The sequence below is a fragment of the Dendropsophus ebraccatus genome, chromosome 14 (genome assembly GCF_027789765.1).
Source record: "Dendropsophus ebraccatus isolate aDenEbr1 chromosome 14, aDenEbr1.pat, whole genome shotgun sequence".
Lineage (NCBI taxonomy): Eukaryota > Metazoa > Chordata > Amphibia > Anura > Hylidae > Dendropsophus > Dendropsophus ebraccatus.
The window spans coordinates 36,746,703-36,768,598 of NC_091467.1; the positions used below are offsets into that span (position 1 = coordinate 36,746,703).

At 46.4% G+C, this 21,896-nt stretch overlaps 1 protein-coding gene across 3 annotated transcripts in view; it reads right to left on the reverse strand.

The window, feature by feature from the left end:
• RAB37 (RAB37, member RAS oncogene family) overlaps window positions 1–21,896 on the reverse strand; it is a 31,047-nt gene that overhangs the window by 7,662 nt on the left and 1,489 nt on the right. Inside the window, exons 2-6 of one of the 3 annotated variants that reach the window (XM_069953695.1) lie at window positions 14,468–14,578; window positions 5,607–5,648; window positions 4,279–4,345; window positions 4,151–4,203; window positions 683–748 (exon numbers count right to left, since the gene is read on the reverse strand). In XM_069953695.1, the coding sequence (XP_069809796.1) occupies window positions 683–748; window positions 4,151–4,203; window positions 4,279–4,345; window positions 5,607–5,648; window positions 14,468–14,578 (339 nt within the window). The remainder of the gene's footprint in view (window positions 1–682; window positions 749–4,150; window positions 4,204–4,278; window positions 4,346–5,606; window positions 5,649–14,467; window positions 14,579–21,896) is intronic. The other 2 variants (XM_069953697.1, XM_069953696.1) reach the window with 2 other exon arrangements.

Below are 21,896 nucleotides of genomic sequence, written 5' to 3' on the forward strand. Positions count from 1 at the left end.
TCCTAGGAACCCTACACTTTCTCCACAGGCCTTTTTAACACTTTGTTAAAAAGTATATTTTTCTACTTCAGGCAAGTGTTAGATTTACATATACTCTATAAACTACAGGGAACCTGCCATCACTTTCATGCTACCTAAACCAATGAGTAGTCTGGGGTGGTCTCTGGTGGCTTCTTCCTGCCCTTGGACCCGATGGACGGACCCCTATATCTAAAACAGAGAGAAATCTGTTACTGAAAGCAGGTGGGACAGGGAAAAACCATAGGGCACCACCCTAATGACTCCTCGTTCAGGCAGCATGAAAGTACCTTTTAAATGAATTTTAAAGACATTTTCCAGAGAAAAGAAAAAGAAACGCAGGCTAAGCACCCTGATCAGCTTACTCCTAAGGGGCCCATCTACTAAAGGATAAAATCATAATCTCCTCCTTATCCTATGTAGTTGTGCATTGTAGGCTACCAGACAACATTGTAGGCTACCAGACAACTGAACAGCAGATGCACGCCCTTAGAAATTTGGTGCTGTGTATAACATCAGCATTCTTCCACTAGATCAATGAGCAGTATATTAGAGAAATTCTGTGTGGCCGTCGATATGTATATTTAAAACAGACAAATAACCTGACCAACAGAGTGGGTGTCACAATTCATAGGTCTACGGCATAGCAGGAAGTTACAAATACCTTGTTACCAAGCAGCATAATGACCACATCCTTGTGAGCAAATTCATGAACCTCTGTAAGCCAGGCCTGAAAGAAGTACAAGTCACAAAGAAACCTCTGACAAAGAACAGAATAGCAGACACCACCAAAAAGAGGACGATACACAAAACCCCTGAGGGCATGACAAGTATTGCACGGTACCTCTAGTTTTCCAAATTTGTTCCCCCCCTCAAATAAAGTCAATCTGCAACACATCTGTGATGTATCCATAACATAAACTGATGATATATCCTGATGGATATAGATCCTGGAGCATTAAGAGGTTAAGAGTATGTTCACACATTGTAAGCAGCTTTTTTCACGCAGATGATATTTTTGCATGAAATCAGCTATAGATTTGCGCCATAATGACTTCAATGAGCCGCAAATCCACCACTAACATGTGGCATCCGTGAAGACAAACTTATTTTATTGAAGGCAGGCTCCACTATCAAGCAAAAACCCCATGTGTGCCATGTTTTAACCCATTAATAGACAATTTTTTCAGGTCCTCGGTCTGCAGCAACAACTTTTGCTTGAGCTGTTACTAGGGCTGGGAGATTAATTTGCCCAGAATTTGAGAATCAATTAGATTTTTTTGAGAAAATTGTGTATTCGATTTTCACCAAAAATCATTGCGGTGCGGTGTGGTGCAGCTAGGTACGGGGTGGGCGCTGAGGTGCAAGTCAGCAGTGTAGTGCAGCGGGGTACGGAATGGGTGCTGAGGTGCGGGGCAGGCAGTGTGGTGCAGCGAGGTACGGGATGGGTGCTGAAGTGAGGTGCGGGGCAGGCAATGTGGTGCGGGGCAGGCAAAGTGGTGCGGCGTGGTACGGGATGGCTGGTGAGGTGAGGTGCGGGGCAGGCAGTGTGGTGCAGCGTGGTATGGGATGGCTGCTGAGGTGAGGTACGGGGCAGGCAGTGTGGTGCAGTGAGGTACGGGACGGGCGCTGAGGTGAGTGGCAGCGGTGAGGTGCGGGGCAGGCAGTGTAGTGCAGCGAGGTACGGGACGGGCGCTGAGGTGCGGGGCAGGCAGTGTGGTTTTAACCCATTAATAGACAATTTTTTCAGGTCCCCGGTCTGCAGCAACAACTTTTGCTTGAGCTGTTACTAGGGCTGGGAGATTAATTTGCCCAGAATTTGAGAATCTATTTGAATTTTTTGTGAAAATCGTATATTTGATTTTGACAAAAAATCATTGTGGCCGGTGTGGTGCAGCGGGGTACGGGATGGGCGCTGAGGTGCGGGGCAGGCAGTGTGGTGCAGAGAGGTACGGGATGGGTGCTGAGGTGAGGTGCGGGGCAGGGCAGGCAGTGTGGTGCAGAGAGTTACAGGATGGGTGCTGAGGTGAGGTGTGGGGCAGGCAGTGTGGTGCAGAGGTACGGAATGGGCGCTAAGGTGCGGGGCAGGCAGTGTGGTGCTGCAAGGTACGGGATGAGTGCTGAGGGGCAGCGGTGAGGTGCGGCAGGCAGTGTGGTGCAGCGAGGTACGGGATGGCGCTGAGGTGCGGGGCAGCAGTGAGGTGAGGGGCAGGCAGTGTGGTGCAGCAAGGTACAGGATGGGCGTTGAGGTGCAGGGCAGGTGGCAGTGTGGTGCTGGACGAGGTGTGGGGCAGGCAGTGTGGTGCAGCAAGGTACGGGATGGGCGCAGAAGTGCGGGGCAGGCAGTGTGGTGCAGCGAGGTACAAGATGGGCGCTGGGGGGCAGTGGTGAGGTGCGGGCAGGCAGTGTGGTGCAGCGAGGTACTGGATGGTGCTGAGGTGCGGGGCAGGCAGTGTGGTGCTGGACGAGCTCCCCTCCTAGCTGCACATGGAGGTTACTGTACTACTACAACCCTTATTCACTATGCCTCCACTACTACACCCCACCTAGATGAAGGCACAAAAAAAGATCTTCTATACTACACGGGGAGCACTGTTACAGTGGGAAGCAATACAGTTGTTGTCTCAAATGTTATTAAAATAGTATTTGATGCTGCAAGGAGAAAAAATGTTCTGTTTAGCAAAAAAGAATCATCCAAAATTGGGGGGGGGGGGGGGGGGGGGAGAAATAAAAAAAAAAGATTTTATTTTTTGGCCATATCATCCAGCCCTAGCTGTTACTAACTAACTCCCGTTCTTAGCTAAGCCTATGGGCCTATGACCAGGGCTAGAAGTTGTCTAGGCAGGGGGTGGGGGAAACATAATAAAAAACCTCCCGTACCCTGCTGGAGTTCATTTGTTCCCGGCTTCAGGGTACGTGACAGGGTGGGATATAGTCTGCTGAACCAATCAGCAACTGCAGTGGTGTCCAGCCCCAGTCACTGACTGACTGAGTGGGGCATACATAGCAGGAGAGGAGAAATAAAGAATGCCAACGGGTGCCCTGGAGCAGGACGCGTGGCATGGGGAACAGTAAATATATGTTCTTTACTATGTCACACACACACACACACACCTTCTGCCCAAACTTTTTTTTTCTCCCCACCGGACTTTTCCTTAAACGTTTTGATTGCTGCTGCCCATGAATAAAGCAGACCTCCAGTGATCTGACTGGGGGACGCCTAGGCAGTCATCCCTGAGACCCTAGAAAGGACCTGTCTGCCAGTAGGTCTGCTGTTAGGGCACACTGAGGAAGGCAGCAAGATTCTATTACTATTAAACTGACCCAAAATCCTTCATGTTAAGGTCTAGGTGTTTAGATTGATTGCCACATAGAGCTTGGAGAAGCACACAGATGAGCACTTCACTCCCCAACTCACTGCTCTATCCTAGATTAGTAATTGTTATAATCGTACTTACTAACCTCATGAATAGATACCATATCAGTTTTACCACAGGGCAAACAGCGGAAAAATAAACCCTCACCCCCAAACTTGATACATTAGATCTTTTCCAAATATTTTGTTCAGTTTTGCAGCATAAAGAAAAACAAGACTGTAGGTGGAGAAACAAAAAAAAGTTGGGCCTTTTAAAAAGAGAAGAGGAAGCAAAAACAAAAATTGGCTATGTGATGAAACGGTTAAAGATAAAATTCTGGTTGCCTCATCTACCACTAGACAGGGCTTACTGTATACTGTTTAATGAGGTGAATGTAGCTTATACATCCCCTTGCATATACATACATTTATAAAATAGCATGCTGGCTGTTTGCAGAACGAAATGGGGACACCTGGGAGCTTACAACATACTGCTTAAACATAACTCAATGGTGCCTACACTCCCTCTAGTGGGGGTAACTATAACACAAGCCCTAAATACAACATTATGATTTATAGGGACCAATTTACATTGACTTTGGTGTCTGTATAAATTTAATGAGAGAGATCTGCAAGAGAAGACTTCAGTATCACTAGATAATACTATTATGCTTACACTTCACATATGGGGAAGTGCTGACTTAACAAAAGCTTTAAAGATATAGGACAGGGACAGAGCAGAGACAGGATTAATTTTTGGATAATTTTGTTACATACACGGATGTTGTCAAATGATGTCTTGCTTGTGATGTCATACAACAGGAGCAGAGCTGGAGGTAGGAGAGAAAAGTTACCAGCACCAGTCAATGTCTCCATCCTTTCATACCATCAGTCAGTTCACATACCCTGTGCATCCCTGTAATAAGCATGTGTGACACTTCGAAAGCGCTCCTGACCGGCAGTGTCCCAGATCTGCAGGATGGAAACATAAAATATTAAATGCTCATTTAATTTTGTATGATCCTCACAGACATATCAGTCAACCAAGGACTTTAGTTCAGCCAATAAAAAGTACAGTTCAGTTGTAGGATATTTATAGCTTACTTGCCAGGCAACAAAATACATAAAATTTAACATTTAACTTTACGTTACTTTTTAAACTTGGGCTAGAACTGCAATAGGCAGTCACTTCAAATGAAGCTGCCATGATCTATCTAGTAGGGGCAACAATCAGTGAAACCACCTCGGATCTGGCTGGACATTCCCGATTTTGGGGTGAGGTCCCGCTGTCCCAGGCCGCCCCCCTGGTCCTTCTCCCCATGCCGTGTAGGCATTTCCCCTGGTAGCTAGCTCCCTCTCCATGTTCCCAAGGTAATAAAAAAAAAAATCCTTACCCACCTGACTGCAGCTGACCTCTGCAGTCCTCCAGCGACTCCTCACCAGCTCTTTGAGCATACGAGTTACAGCACTTGTGCACCGGAGTGTATGAGAAGAGAGCGGCCTCTAGTGCCCCATGATAGCAACAATAGATACATGTGCAGACAGCCCACACACACTTTACACACCCACCAAGTCAGACCACCACACGTGACTTTCTTCATGAGCTACCAACGGTGATTTTTTTTTGTTGTTTTTTGGGCAAACCGTGGCATTTTTCTCCCATAGACTTCAATGGGAATGTTCTGATCATCTCAAAAACACCATAGCTGTGTGTACGGTGTTTTGCACCCTTTTGGTCCAGCAACTATGTCACATGATGGCAGAGGCAAAGGAAGTTCAGCCATCTAGGTGCACACAAAAACGTCTAAGGGTGCCTTCACACCTAGCGACTCGCAGAGTAAATTACGCTGTGAGTCGGGTAGGTCCTGGCAGATCACTGCCGGCCCCCTTAACCCCTTCAGCTGCCGCCAGACTGCTGCTCCGCTCCTGCTCTGTATACATTACCTCTCCTCCTGCACGGGTCCTGGCGTACTGATCTCCCGCCCGGCCAATCAGTGTGTTGCCCTGCCACAGCCACTGATTGGCCGGGCGGGAGAGCAGTACGCCGGGACCCGTGCAGCGAGGAGAGGTAATGTATACAGCGGAGTGGGAGCGGGAGCCGGGCAGGCTGCAAGTTGCTAGGTTTGAAGGCACCCTAAATGAAAGATTGTTCACACAAAGTCACAATGTGCCATGATGGCATTTTTCAAGGCTGTTTTTGGAGGCCAAAAAAAAAAAAAGATTATTCACTTACTTGTAACTTTACCTTTACTCCGTCCACAGTAACCATTTTGTTCTGCAGAGAATAGAGATGCAGAGAGTGAAAACTGATCATCAGATCTATACATATAGTTCACATGCATGTAATCAGCTAAAAAAAAATGTAGATTTCATGCAGATCAATGGGCTCAAAAATCTTCTTGTACACGTAGCGGCCATGGGTAGCACTTACAATTTATTGCTGACATCCAGAACTTACAACCTGAGCAATGGGTAGTCCAGATGTCATGTGGTAAGTACCAAGCACTACCTGTGGCTGCCAATGCTATGTGTGAGTGCCCTACAGGCCAGGTATACCTGCTAGGCTGCATCTTATTACTTTATTACCGATTAATTTTATACACAGGTTATGTTAGGGATAAACCAAGATTTTTTTATTTTTTTTTATAAGAGATGAGCAAATTTACATGTACAGGATCCACAGCAGATTTGCTCAGTTCAGTCATTTAATTACATTGATATTTGCAGTATCAAATCTTCTGCGGATTTGCACAATCAAATCTGCTGTGAATCGTGTACGTGTTGAACAGACCTTAAAAATAGTTTTGTTGCGCTCGGTTGTCAGCTTGTCAGACTGCTGCACTTGAACTCCACTAGGACAGGAAAATGCCCAGCAAGCCAGATACACTCCATTGTATGCCACTGTAAAAAAATGTAGAACAATATGGCGGCTTTGACCAAAGACTCATTGTGTTTGCACTGCAGCTAATATAAATAAACGTAGCTGGGCTGCAAGGCACAAGTTGCTGTTAACAGTTCCCATCTGTAGGTGCTTACCGCATGCCGGAACATGACACTATTCACAATTCAATAGCTGCCATGCAGTGTGATGGAGGCAATAAGTGTAATGGCCAAAGTCGCCATGTAGCTAAAGTCTTAATCCCATAAATAAGTTTATTTTTTATTCCTTCAACAGAACCAGTGTGAACAGAGCCCCAAATTTTTTTGTTTTGATTGATGCCATTTTTCACCATAATCTCTATGCAAATGGTCATTAGCAGTAATAACCAAGAAATGTAAATGGGAAAAATGTTTTGTTTGGCCACTATAAAACTCACTGCAGCAACAAAAACACGATTTTTGGATACCCGACGTCTGTCGTAGCCACAAATTGCCCTAGAGCCACTCCCTTAAGGCCCTATTACACTAAGTGATTATCGGCCGTATTCAACCGACATCGGCAATCAGGATCACAAGCCACGCACAATTTTCGATTTTAACCTCAATTGTCTGCTAAATAAGCTTAAAGGATACCTTTTTATTTTTTACACAAGGGAGGCATAGTCATTCATCAGACTGATCATGAAAATTATAAGTGGCAATTCGGATAATCATTATATTGTATAAAGGAGTGGTACCACAGGATTGGGTAGGAATGTAATATTACTAGGGGGGTCCAAAAACTGGCACCGCTGTTTGTCTTGCAACCGGTTGTGGAAGTGAGCAGCAATGATGGAGGACAGGACCCCATTATCAGAATTATGGCAGTGCCAATGGTAAGGGCCCTAGCAGTTTCACAACATTACATTGGTGGGGCTAAAGTAGAATTCACAATTCTGATGAAAAACACAATCGTGAATGACTTAATGAATTCTTTCGATTAAATCAGGCATGTCCAAACTTTTTTCGAAGAGTGCCAAATTTGATGAAGTGAACATGTGCGGGGGCCGACCATTTTGCTTGACATTCTTTGGACCATTAACCCCTTAAGGACAGAGCCTGAAATGGCCTTAATGACAGAGACAAATTTTATGAATATGACCAGTGTCACTTTATTCATTAATAACTTCGGGATGCTTTTACCTATCCGGCTGATTCTGAGATTGTTTTCTCGTGACATATTGTACTTTACATTTCTGGTAAATTGGAGTCGATACTCATAACAAATCTTTATGAAAAAAACCCAAATAATGTGAAAAAATGTGAAAAAATGCATTTTTCCAACTTTGAAACTTTTTTGCGTATACAGAAAGTGGTTATACCACATAAATTATATATTAAATAGCATTAGCAACATGTCTACTTTATGTTGGCGGCATTTATTAAACTATCTTTCATTTTTTTTTAGACGATAGGAAGCTTAAAACATTAGCAGCAAATTTCCAAATTTTCAGTAAAATTTCAAAATCAGATATTTTTAGGGACCTGTTCAGGTTTAAAGTGTATTTGAGGGGCCTGTATGTTAGAAAGCCCCACAAAGCACCCCATTTCAGAAACTGCACCCCCCAAACTCTGCAAAAGCACATCCAGAAAGTGTTTTAACCCTTTAGGGGAGTCACAGAAATAAAAGCTAAGTGTGTAAGAAATTTGAAAATTTTAATTTTCTGTGCAGAGATTTTATTGTAATCCAATATTTTTTCATAATTATAAACCTATTACCAGAGAAATGCACCCCAATAATTATTGCCCCGTTTCTGCAGTTTATAGAAATACCCCATATGTGGCCCTATTGCGCTATTTGACGCAACCACAAGCCTCAGATATAAGGGAGCGCCTAGTGAATTTCAACGCCTCCGTTATATTTGGTCATTTTTGACTGTACCACTTCAGGTTGGCAGAGGCTCTGGGGTGTCAAAACCTAAAAAACACCCCTAAAGGGACACCATTTAGAAAACTACACCCCTCAAGGAATGTAACAAGGGGTGCGGTGAGCATCTGGACCCCACAGGTGCTTCACAGATTTTCCGAACAATATGGCGTGAAAAAAGAAAAATTTATTTTTTACACTAAAACGTTGTTCTAGCCTTCAATTTTTCATTTTCTTAAAGGGATAAGAGGCAAAAAAAGACAAAAAATGTGTAGCGCAGTTTCTCCCGAGTACAGAAATACCCCACATGTGGCGATAGAGTGCCAAGGGGGCGCAGGACGAGCCTCCAAAGGGAAGGAGCGCCAATTGGCTTTTGGAAGCTAAATTTCACTGAAAAGGATTTCAAGGGCCATGTCGCATTTACAGAGCCCTCGTGCTGCCAAGACACTGGAAACCCCCCACAAGTGATTCCATTCTGGAAACTACACCCCTCAAGGAATCTAACAAGGGGTGCAGTGAGCATATGGACCCCACTGGTGACGGGCACAAATGTGGAACAATGTGACGTGAAAGGGAAAAATTTCATTTTTTCACTTTCATGGCACAAATGTGCCCGTCATCAAGGGGTCCATATCCTCACTGCACCCCTTGTTAGATTCCTTGAGGGGTGCAGTTTCCAGAATGGGGTCACTTGTGGGGGGTTTCCAGTGTTTTGGCAGCACGAAGGCTCTGTAAATGCGACATGGCGTTCATCATCCATTCTAGCCAAATCCAACCTCCAAAATCCAAATGGCGCTCCTTCCCTTCGGAGGCTTGCCCTGCGCCCACATGGCGCTTTATGTCCACATGTGGGGTATTTACGGACTCGGGGAAATTGCTCTACACATATTGTGTGTTTTTTTCTCTTTTAACCCCTTGTGAAAATGATAAATTCAAGGCTAAACCAACATTATAGTGTAAAAAATGTAATATTTCATTTTCACGCCACATTGTTCCACATTTGTGCCCGTCACCAGTGGGGTCCATATGCTCACTACACCCCTTGTTACATTCCTTGAGGGGTGTAGTTTCCATAATTGGGTCACTTGTGGGGGGTTTCAACTGTCTTGGCAACACAGAGGCCTTTTGAATGCAACATGGCCCCTCAAAATCCATTCCATCCAAATCCAGCCTTCAAAAACGAAATGGTGCTCCTTCCCTTCGGAGGCTTACCCTGCACCCGCATGGTGCTTTATGTCCACATGTGGGGTATTTACGGACTCGGGGGAAATTGCGCTACACATTGTTTTTTTTCCCTTTTAACCCCTTGTGAAAATGATATATTCAAGGCTAAACCAACATTATAGTGTAAAAAATGTAATATTTCATTTTTACGCCACATTGTTCCACATGTGTCCGTCACCAGTGGGGTCCATATGCTCACTACACCCCTTGTTACATTCCTTGAGGGGTGCAGTTTCCATAATGGGGTCACTTGTGGGGGGTTTCAACTGTTTAGGCAACACAGGGGCCTTTTGAATGCAACATGGCCCCTCGAAATCCATTCCATCCAAATCCAGCCTTCAAAAACCAAATGGCGCTTCTTCCCTTCGGAGGCTTACCCTGCACCCGCATGGCGCTTTATGTCCACATGTGGGGTATTTCCGTACTCAGGGGAAATTGCTCTACACATTAAATGTTTTTTTTATCTTTTAACCCCTTGTGAAAATGAAAAAACATGACAAGATTAATGATTTAGAGTAAAAAATTTTACAAAAATTACACTAAATGTTGGTCTAGCCTTGATTTTTTTCCATTTCCACAAGGGGTTAAAAAAGAAAATGAACACAAAACGTGTAGGGTAGTGTCCCCTGAGTACGAAAATACCCCACATGTGGGCATAATGTGCCATATGGGCACAGGGCAAGCCACCAAAGGGACAGAGCGCCATTTAGAGGCTGGAATGGAGGATGGAGGCCATGTCGCAATTACAAAGCTCCTGTGCTGCCAGGACAGTAGAAACCCCCGACAAGTGACCCCATTCTGGAAACTACACCCCATAAGGAATCTAACAAGGGGTGCAGTGAGCATATGGACCCCACTGGTGACGGGCACTTACGTAGAACATGTGCCGAGAAAATAAAAAATACAATTTTTTTTCATTTTCACGTCCCAAATGTGGCCGTCACCAGGGGGCCATATCCCCGCTGCCCCACTTGTTAGATTCCTTATGGGGTGTCGTTTCCAGAATGGGGTCACTTGTGGGGGGTTTCTACTGTCCTGGCCGCACAGAGGCTTTGTAATTGCATCATGGCATCCTCTAATGGGAATGGCGGCCATACCTACTCAGCTGGGGAAAAGGGACAATTATTAATTTATTTGGGGGTATTAGGCCAATTATTAGTTTATAAGGTTGGAAATGACAGGTGTCCATCAAATTCAACCTGTGTTGATCCAGAGGAAGGCAAAAAACCCTCGTGAGGCAGACGACAGTAGCCTCATCACAGGAAAAATTCCTTCCCGACTCCATAATGGCGATCAGAATAATCCCTGGATCAACGTGACCCCTGAAATAGGAATAAGGGACAGAATTTAGATAATGTAGAACTCCAGTGACGTGTGGTGCGCCTTGGAGCGATCCAGTATGCAGAGGCTGGGGTGATCAGGACAGGTGTCACACGGGAAAATGGTGTCCTTCCTGATCCCCCTGTTACGCCACACTCTGCACTTCTTCTGGGGTCTCCTGTTTTCCAGTGTGGGGGATGTCACCTGGAAAATGTTGCCCTGGTGCGATACGGGGTCCCTCATATCCAGAGGCGCTGGGTCCGCTCCATGGCTGCTAAATATTAGGGCGCTATTACTGCTTCTGATATTTTCGGATCGTGCCGCAAGCTACAGTAGCTCGGGCAGCGAGAGACCAGAGGAGGGGGTGCTGGTATAAATGTTATCCCCGTACAGGTGGTGGTGACCTTTATCCAGCAGTGGGAAGATCAGTTCCCGGACAATCTTCCCACTAACTCCGAGGATGGGGGGGGGGGGGGCATCTGGGGGCTGCATTCGGGTGTCCCTTCCTACATACACTCTAAGGGTACATGCACACTGCGGAATCGCGACAGATAACCCTTCGTGCATTCCACAGCTGGCACCCACCGGCGGACTGATGCAGGCGCACGTCTCCACACGTGTCATAGACTCCATTCTATGCACGGGCGGATTCCGCTCTCCGTCCAACGTGTTCATTCTTTGGATGGACGACGGATTCCGCCCGTGCATAGAATGGAGTCTATGACACGGGTAGAGACATGCGCCTCCATCAGTCCACCGGCGGGTGCCAGCTGCGGAATGCACAAAGGGTGATCCTTCTCCATTCCGCAGTGTGCATGTACCCTAAATCTGTAAGAGTACCCTGAGGTACGCTTACAGAGTGTGTAGAATTTCACGCCATACCGTCATCTCTTATTGGGACGGTACTGGCGGAAAAGACGTGTCTGGGGGGCAGCGTACGCTACGCTACGCTACCCCCAGACACGTCACTGGATGATGAGGATGATGAGGATGAATGGAGGAAAGAAGGATCCCCCCATTCATCCTCACTGGCTGTTTCGGTGTCGGAGGCAATAACGTATCCCTCTGACGCCGAAAACACTCTGTGGGCCATCTTTATACGGGGACTAGTATATGGGGTATATAGTGGTGTAGTGTCAAACTTTATTCAATGTAGTGTGGTGTAATGTAGTGTTTTTTACGTGTTTTTTTACAGTAAGTATAAAAAAAAAACCTACGCCAACAAAGGAGTTGCTGATAAATGCCGCACTTATGTGCGGCACTTATTAGCAGACTGTGGCAGTAGAATATAGAAAAAAAACACCCTACGCCAAAAAGGAGGAGTTGCTGATTAGCAGCGCACTTTCGTGTGATGCTGATCAACACTCAGCGGCGATAGGGTGCGGAAAATAGAAAAAAAAAAACAAAAACAAAAACTTTTTCTACATTCTGAACATCCCTGTAGCTGCTGATAAGTGTATTACACATATCAGCCGCTAGAGGGCAGCAGAGCGCAAAATACGGAAAGAGCCGACGCTGGAGCCGAAAATAGCCGAGAGAAGCCGAACGTGACGTCACGGAAGAAGCTGAAGACCCGAACGAAGACGCCGCGAACCCGGAAGACGCCGATCAGGAGCCCGGGACAGGTGAGTAATGTACAAATACCTGTTCTGGACCCCTCCGCTACCTAGCAGAGGGGTCCAGGGCAGGTATTTACTATTTTGTGGGACTCTGATCGCCGTGCCGCCGGCAGTTCACGGCGATCGGGCCGGTGGCACGGCGATCACCATTACTTTTTACAGTAATGGCGGTCGGTGCCGTCCTCGGACAGCACCGACCGCCATTTTTTTCCGGGTCATCGGGTCGCCGATGACCCGGAAAGGTTCCGATCGCCGCTATTGGCTGATCTGAATTGATCAGCCTATAGCGGCGATCGTAAGCACGGGGGGTGTTAACCACCCCCCGTGCCGTGAAGCTAAGATGGCCTGCTATGATTTATAGCAGGCCATCTTCCCCGACCGCTGTGTGTGAACACGCAGCGATCGGGGAAACATCGGGCGTAAATTTACGCCCTGATGCACCAAGTACCAGGGCGCGAGGGCGTAAGTTTACGCCCGATGTCGTTAAGGGGTTAAAATGAATGCAAATAAACTTTTTTTTACAAAGGTTATTGAAAACGGCATACTTTTCATACTTAAAAAATCCCGGGGCACACCACCAACCAAAATGGCACAAAATGACACTAAAACAGTACATATTATACATATAGTTAATAATATAGATACTAAATGTATTTATACTCACTCAGTGTGAAACCTGGGCCTGTTTCGATAAACACAAAAGGGATATCCCTGTTTCTCTCCCCCATCCCCATGTTTTTCTCCCCCCTGCTTCTCCCTCATCCCCATGTTTCTCTCCCCCCTGCTTCTCCCCATCCCCATGTTTCTCCCCCCCTGCTTCTCCCCATCCCCATGTTTCTCCCCCCCTGCTTCTCCCCATCCCCATGTTTCTCTCCCCCCCTGCTTCTCCCCCATCCCCATGTTTCTCTCCCCCCCCCCTGCTTCTCCCCCATCCCCATGTTTCTCTCCCCCCCCCTGCTTCTCCCCCATCCCCATGTTTCTCTCCCCCCCCCTGCTTCTCCCCCATCCCCATGTTTCTCTCCCCCCCCCTGCTTCTCCCCCATCCCCATGTTTCTCTCCCCCCCCTGATTCTCCCCCATCCCCATGTTTCTCTCCCCCCTGCTTCTCCCCCATCCCCATGTTTCTCTCCCCCCTGCTTCTCCCCCATCCCCATGTTTCTCTCCCCCCTGCTTCTCCCCCATCCCCATGTTTCTCTACCCCTGCTTCTCCCCCCTCCCCATGTTTCTCTACCCCCTGCTTCTCCCCCCTCCCCATGTTTCTCTACCCCCTGCTTCTCCCCCATCCCCATGTTTCTCTCCCCCTGCTTCTCCCCATCCCCATGTTTCTCTCCCCCCTGCTTCTCCCCCATCCCCATGTTTCTCTCCCCCCTGCTTCTCCCCCATCCCCATGTTTCTCTCCCCCCTGCTTCTCCCCCATCCCCATGTTTCTCTCCCCCCTGCTTCTCCCCCATCCCCATGTTTCTCTCCCCCCTGCTTCTCTCCTGTTTCTCCCCCATCCCTGCTCACCTTCCTTGAGATGCTCGCCGCGGGCGCCGTCCCCCTCACCTACTGGCCCGGACGTGCTCCTCCAATCAGGGGAGACCGGGAGCGTGGTGCGTGGCGCACCACGCTCCTGGTCTCCCCTGATTGGAGGAGCACGTCCGGGCCAGTAGGTGAGGGGGACGGCGCCCGCGGCACACTGGTTGGAAAACACTGCTCTAGTGCACGGGAAAGGAAAGCCGAAATCTCGGACATCGCAAGATTTCGGCTTTCCTTTTCTGTGCACTAGAGTGGCGTGTTGCTGCCGGATACCTGGGAGGCCGTAAAAGTTCGGAACGCGGGCCGCAAATGGCCCGCGGGCCGGACTTTGGACATGCCTGGATTAAATGGTTGACCCGAGTGCCAGGAAGGTACAATAGTAAACACAAGAAAGCGTAGCTCAAAGAAAAGGAGGCTACGTCCATAAACACACGGGAAATAACGCACAGATAGGCAAGTTTCACATAAGCTTAATATGTTATGATGCAGCCAGAATACAGGTACAGAAAGCCACCCATATTACACTTGTATGAACTTAGCTATGGTGTCCCACTGAATATACCTAAAAATAATACTTATAGATTCTGCAAGTAGCCAAAAGAAGAGACACCTAAGAGGGAACTCTCACCCGAAAATCAATGCCCACAGTTGCCAGGAAGGCGCCTGAGAGAAATGCCCCATCTTTAAACTGGATGAGAAAACACGTCTTTCCAACACCAGAATCTCCTAGCAGCATAACCTACAAGATAAGTAAATACCTGTTACTATGCCATGCCACTAATGGTGTTACATCAATGTAATGCATTAAACTATACCTACCATTCAGGGTCAGCTTCACGTTAGTCACCTACACAGTATACATGTAGCCATTCTATAGCATTCAATGCCCCATTATAAACGCTACGCAGTTCTGTTGCAGATTTCACCCAAAGAACCCAAGGAAAAGAATTTGCTCTACAGTGCTATGTACTGGAGGAAGCTTCCCTTCAAATTAAAAATTTGACCCTTATGGGACAAGTCCAGCCTCAAAGCTTTTTTTTTGGAAATGGCAGTGCATGGGAAGAGGGGGGCACTTGCCTCTCCCCGTGCTGGTGATAGGCCATGTGACTGGCCCAGTACCCCCACCAGGCTACAGGATGTCCTCTGCTGCTAATGTCAAAACCCAGCTTATTGACAGCCCGGTCAGCCAGTCAAAGACTAGGGCAGGACGCCGCTGCAGTCACTGATTGGCTGAGTGGGCTAAATCCCACTAGTCTGTGGCGTTGAACCTGGGTCGTAACATACCCGGGAGAAGATGACAGCCAGCGGGGTCTATGTGATGCGGCGCAGCACAGGCTCGGGGAGTGATAAGCACATTGGCTGTTTTATCCCCCCCCCCCTTCCCCAGACGTCTCCTTTAAAGCCATCTGGTAATTTCTGCCTTTATAGATTACTCAGTGGCTAAATATCTGTATAGATAAAAACATAGAAAACCTCTCCTGCTCTGGACAGTTCCTGGCTCGGCCAGATATGTCAGACTGAAAATTAAACAGGACATATAGCAGCTGATAAGTATGGGAAGACTTGAGGTTTTTTTTTTTTTCAAATCTTTTTAATCATTATGTAAGTATATTGGACAGAATGAGGCTTCAGATAAAAAATGATCACCCTTTGTACAATAAGACCGCTTTATGCAATGTTTTTACAGTTTTTAACATATTTCTGTCTTCAATTTACTTAAAATCTTGCCCACACCCAGTGTTGGCCACCTGCACAGCTTGTCCTGAGTTGTACCTACAGTAACCTGAAAATCACACAAACCCCTCCCTGATGCAAAACATGTACCTGAAACTGTACACCTCACACCTGCCACGTCCCCACACAGCGCAACATAGGACACAGCTGAATACTGGATACTATGTGTGTGTTTGCTTACTGTAATAGACAGGATGCTGTAACTCAGTCCTTACTACTGGACACATGTGAAACGTTTCCCATGAGACAGCGCCATCCACTGGGAGCATAATACTATATAACTACAACAACATATAAACAGCAGTATATGTCAGCTAGCACACTTGGCATACCCATCTTGTTTATGAGGAGCAGTATGTCATATTCTAATAGTATACATTTAATGTAACAACCTCTTCTGTATCGCATCGTGTTTAATACAAGTGAAAGCAGCATTGGTCAATGCCATAGCAGTTGCATTTTTTCACCTAGAGACCCACTTGAGCCCTTATATTTTGCACCACTAATTGTACTTAAAGTATGCTACGAAACCTGAAAAAAATTAAATGTGTGGTGAAATTGAAAAAAAACAAAAAAAAAACAAAAACGTGTTTACGCCATTAGCCCTAGAGTAAAACTGACTTGTTATACATGTTCCTCAAGTTGTTACTATTACAACGATATGTAACTTGTGTAACTTTAAATAAATTAAATAAAAATAATTAAAAAATATTTAAATAAAAAACTTTTTTTTTTTTAAAAATGTTCCTTAAAAACACTATTCCAAAGCTTATAGCGCCTTTATCCTTTGTTCTATGGGGCTGTGTGAGGTGTCATTTTTTGCCACATGATCTGTACTTTCTATCGGTACCTTTTTGATCGCTTTTTATTACAATTTTTCTGGATTTGATGAAACAAAAAAATGCACAATTTTACACTTTAGAATTTTTTGCCGCTTACCGTGAGAGATTAGGGTTGAAAAAAATAATAGTTTGGGCAATAACACACGCAGCGATACCGATTCTATTTAAAATTCTCAAGTCTTTCCGTACTTAGCTGCTGTATGTCCTGCAAGAAGTGGGGTATTTGTTCCAGTCTGACACAGTGCTCACAATTTTGACAGGTTACAGATTTATAGATGCAATGGTGAACCAAATCGTAATGTAAACCTTCCCTTAAGGGTCAGTTCACACGTACAGACTTGCAGTGTAAATCTCGCTGCGAGTCTCTCACGTCCTGGCAGTTCCCTGTCACTACATACTCGCAGCGGTCTGAACGACGGCTGCGAGTATGTAATTCTGCCGGCCCCTTAACCCCCCGCCCCGCTGTGTCTGTATATACGTTACCTGTCCTCTCTGCATGGGGTCCCGCTGTCCTGCTCTCCCGCCCAGCCAATCAGTGGCTGTGGCTGGGCAACACACTTATTGGCCGGGCGGGCGAGCAGGACACCGGGACCCTGTGCAGGAGACAGGTAATGTATATACAGACACAACAGAGCGGGAGCAGGGGGGGTTAAGGGGTCGGCAGAATTACATACTGGCAGCGGTCGTTAAGACTGCTGCGAGTATGTAGTGACAGGGAACTGCCAGGACCTGACAGACTCGCAGCAAGATTTACGCTGCGAGTCTGTGAGTGTGGACTGACCTTAAAGGGGAATTCCAGTTAAGAAAGATTTAACCCTGTTCAATCCCCACCCATAATCTAAGCTTGTTTGTAATAAATTTCTATTACATGAATTGGTCTGTTTGTCTCTAGCACATCCTGACTTACACCCCCGATTCATAAAAAGGATGTTCTAGAGCTGGAGAGGGTACAAAGACGGGCAACTAAACTAATAAGGGGAATGGAGCATCTTAGTTATGAGGAGAGATTAAAAGAATTACATTTGTTTAGTCTGGAGAAGAGACGTTTAAGGGGAGATATGATTAACTTATTTAAATATATAAATGGCCCCTACAAGAGATATGGGGAAAAGATGTTCCAGGTAAAACTCCCTCAAAGGACAAGGGGGCACTGCCTCCGCCTGGAGAAAAAAAGGTTCAATCTCCGGAGGCGACAAGCCTTCTTTACCATGAGAACTGTGAATCTGTGGAACAGTCTACCACAGGATCTGGTCACAGCAAAAACAGTAGAGGGCTTCAAAACAGGGCTAGACAAGTTCTTAGAGCAAAATAATATAGATGCATATGTATAGAACCTATCACCCCTCCCCCTTCCCTGTATCCATCCCCTCCTTGGTTGAACTTGATGGACATGTGTCTTTTTTCAACCGTATTAACTATGTAACTATGTAACTATGTAACCCCGAAGCTACTGAAAATCCTTGCTCACTTGTGCACTCTGTCTCCACTCCTCTGCCCCCTCCCTTTGAGACAGAGGTCACATGATCTGTCTCTACTGTTGTCAGGCAAGCTGTAACTAATCTATAACCCCATCCACCACTGACATCACACAGTGATCACCTGGCCAAGGGCAGGGAAACAGCCTCTCCTGAGTAATATAGGGGAAAGGAGACACTATTGTTTCATCTCTCTCCCTTTCTCTAATCTATCTAAGTAGATGAATAGATAGACAGATACATACTGTGTAAACAGAAGCAGATCAAGCCAATAATGGGCAGATACTACAAGACCGGGTGGGTACCCGGCAGTTGGATCTGAGGTGCAATGCATGCTGGGAGATAGTTTCCCATCTGGGTGCCATGATGTAAACTGGGATCAGTTTGAATCTGGGGATAGGAGCAGCGTACACAAGTAGGAAAGGTGTCAAATAGGGATGGTCCGAACCTGCCAAGGTTCGGGTTCGTACGAACCTGAACTCTCGGCAATGATTCCCGCTGTCTTCCACCTCCGTGGAGAGGGTGGATACAGCCAAAGGACAGTCTGGAAAACTGGGATACAGCCTATGGCTAAATCCCAGTTTTCCAGGCGGTCCTCAGGCTGTATCCACCCGCTGCACGGAGGTGGAAGACAGCGGGAATCATTGCAAAGAGTTCAGGTTCGTACAAACCCGAACCTCGGCAGGTTCGGACCATCCCTAGTGTCAAACAATCAGTAAGGGATCAGTAAGTGCACCTGTATAATTTTTGTGCATTTTCTTATGGGATCACTGGAATTCACCTTTAATATACAGGACCATATAAAACAGGTCCTACAGAGCAGGAGCAGTCATCTTTCCATTATGAATTATAGAGATCCCCCCACTCTTATGCTCGGATGCTTTAATAGTGGTTGTGCCAACAGGTCAATTCATATAACCCTTTCAGCTTATAGAAGAGGGGGGCCTATAAAAAGGAGACACATGACTGCCGGAACAGTCTACATGGACTCTAGAAGGAATTTATATAAAAAAATAAAAAATAAACTAAATTGGTCTTTGTTGCCCAGTGTAACCAATCACAGCAGCAGTTACCTTTTACCAGAGCAAATCCAGAAATGAAAGTAGGGATCCTCCTGCCGCTACTTCTAAAACGGACTGGTCTCAGTGTCTGGACACTCAGCCAATCACTGACTGAAGCGGGACATCACTGCGACCAGTGATTGGCTGTGTGGGCTATGCATTATGGAAGTAGTGCTGGCAGTGTTCAGCAGGGGATCTGAAGACACTGCAGGAGGACCTAGTGGGAGTGTTGTTAGGCAAGAATAAGATGTTTCTTATTTTTGATGCAAAACATAAAAAGGCTAGAGTACCCCTTTTAAGCACCATTAACCCCTTAGGTGACAAGCCGTAGATGGCATTCAAGGTGGTCACTAAAGGGACTTGGGCTACGCTGCTATTTACAACAGGTAGGTTACTGTGTCTCCCATGCCAGTGATGGAGGAAGCTGAGCTGTCTTTGTTCACTGGAGAATCCCCAATTCTAGTAGTTTAACCCCTTATGTGCAGTGATCAAATTGTGACTGAAGCATGTAAGCCTCTGGGGCTCCATCACCCTATTCACAGCCCAACAACACAGTCACATGATGTAGACAGGTATAACGCACTGCACTACGTGAGCGATCAGGAGGTCACATGTTAAAGAATAAAAAATACATGTTTTATCTAAAACATAAATAATATAAAAAAACTAAAACTACATGTTATTCATCCCACAGGATGAAAGATGGAGCGAGCAGGTGTGAAGACGCTGTGGGGGTGGGGCAGTGCTCCTAGCTAAAGATTATGCCAACAGAGTGGGACAGTCTCTGAGGAGGAAGGTTAGACACATACCTTCCTCCTCAACGTCCTGGGCACTATAGGGGGCTATCGGGAGGTTAGATTTTTTTCCAAACTGCTGATAGTTCCCCTTTAATCACAGCCCCTTCCTGGTCCATAGCCCGCTGACACCTGTCAGGCCTCTGATGTTGCCGTGGCCCCGGCACCCAGCAGCATCTAATCTGTGTCCCCCAGTCCGATGCCACCCTCTGGGTCGGTGGGGGAGGTTTGTTCTGTGTCCAGCTGGTTGTCGAGCTGCTTCTGGCTATGCGTTCTGTAGGAGGAAGCCACTGATCGCTGGCTTCTCCTGCAGGCAGAATTTTTTTTATTTTAATTTTTAAAAATTATTTTTTATTTTAGAATTTAAAAACACAAAAACAAAAAAAAACAAAAACAAATTGTGAGCACCCTCAGGGCTAATTAATCTGAGTAATAGCCCAGTCCTATTTCAAAGTTATGTAGACTACAGAATTTTTTTTCTTCTCTAATTCTTTAAAGCGGTTATCCAGTGCTACAAAAACATGGCCACCTTTCCCCCTACTGTTGTCTCCAGTTCAGGTGTGGTTTGCAATTAAGCTCTATTTAGTTCAATGTAACTGAGTTTCAAAACCTGCACCCAAACTGGAGACAACAGTAGGGGGAAAGTGGCCATGTTTCTGTAGCACTGGATAACCCTATTAATACAGACCCCAGAGATACTCACCTCTCCCTATTGCTTCACCCCTCCTCACTACAGGCACATGGCTTCCAGAAGACTTACCATCTTTAGGGTTCAAACACACACGGCATATACACTGCGTATTTACTGCTGCGATACGCAGCAAATATGCAGCAGATTAGATCTAAATAACTGAACACAGCATCAAATCTGCTGCGTATACACTATGTGTGTTTGTACCCTTAAGGTAGATTCACACGTAGCAGAATCGCAGCAGATTTCACGCTGTGAGTTTGCAGCAAAATCTGCTGCGATTCCCGTACTGTCAGTTTGAATAGGATAACATACCAGCATCAGAATTTTCATCCTGCTGCAAGTACGTAAAGGTTGTCCCCCTTAACCCGTGGCACCACAGTGAATACATTACTGGCCTGCTTCTGTGGCTCCTGGCATCCTGCTCAGCCAATCAGTGCGCTGTCCCACCGCACCCACTGATTGGCTGAGCAGGACATCAGAAGCCACAGAATCAGTCCGGTAATGTACTCACTGGGCTGCCATGGGTTAAAGGGGGCAACATTTACATACTTGCAGCAGGATGAAAACCTACTCAAACTGACAGTACGGGAATCGCAGTGGATTTCGCTGCAAACGTGCAGCGTGATTCCGTTACATGTGAACCTACCCTAAAGGGTTACTCTGCTCAATAACAACTTTTGATTTGTTGAGTATAAGAAACTATGTATTCTTAAACTATGTATTCTTAATGCTCCCCTGATGTGCTCCAAGTGATTTTCGGTCCCTGGCAGGCCCGCCAGTGGTGAGTGGTCTGTTACCCCCAGATGAGTTTGTCATAGAAGTAGAGGGAGGATCGCTCAGCAGGGGACCAAAAACGATGTAGGACGACTCTGGGGGAGCGCAGAAAGGTAAGGAAATGCTGTTTATTATACCAAGTCACCTTTGAGCAGAATGCCGTTATAGGGAGCCTTCACACCTACCGGATCCACAGCGGATTTCACACTGCGAGTTTGCAACAAAAACCGCCACAGATCCTGGTAGAGTGAAGTTGAATGGGTCACATACCCGAAGCAGAATTTTCATTCCGCTGCCAGTATGTGACCCGGCCCCTTTAACACCCCATCGCCCACAGCCCGGAGCATACATTACCTGCTCGGCACCGGCGCTGTGTGTGAGGCTCCCCTCGCTCCCTATCAGCCAATCAGTGCACAGCAGCACTGATTGGCTGATGGGGACCGGGGGGAACCAGGAGCCTCACACAGCCACGGCACTGAGCAGGTAATGTATGGTCCAGGGGGTTAAAGGGGCCGGCTTACATAGCCGGCGTGGAATGAAAATTCGCTGCAAACTCGCAGCGTGAAATCCACTGTGGATCCGGTACGTGTTAAGGCACCCATAAGGTGGGTTCACAAATACCATAACCACAGAGTTCGGAGCAAAATCCACTGTGGATATCTTCGCTGTCACTTCAGTGTCAT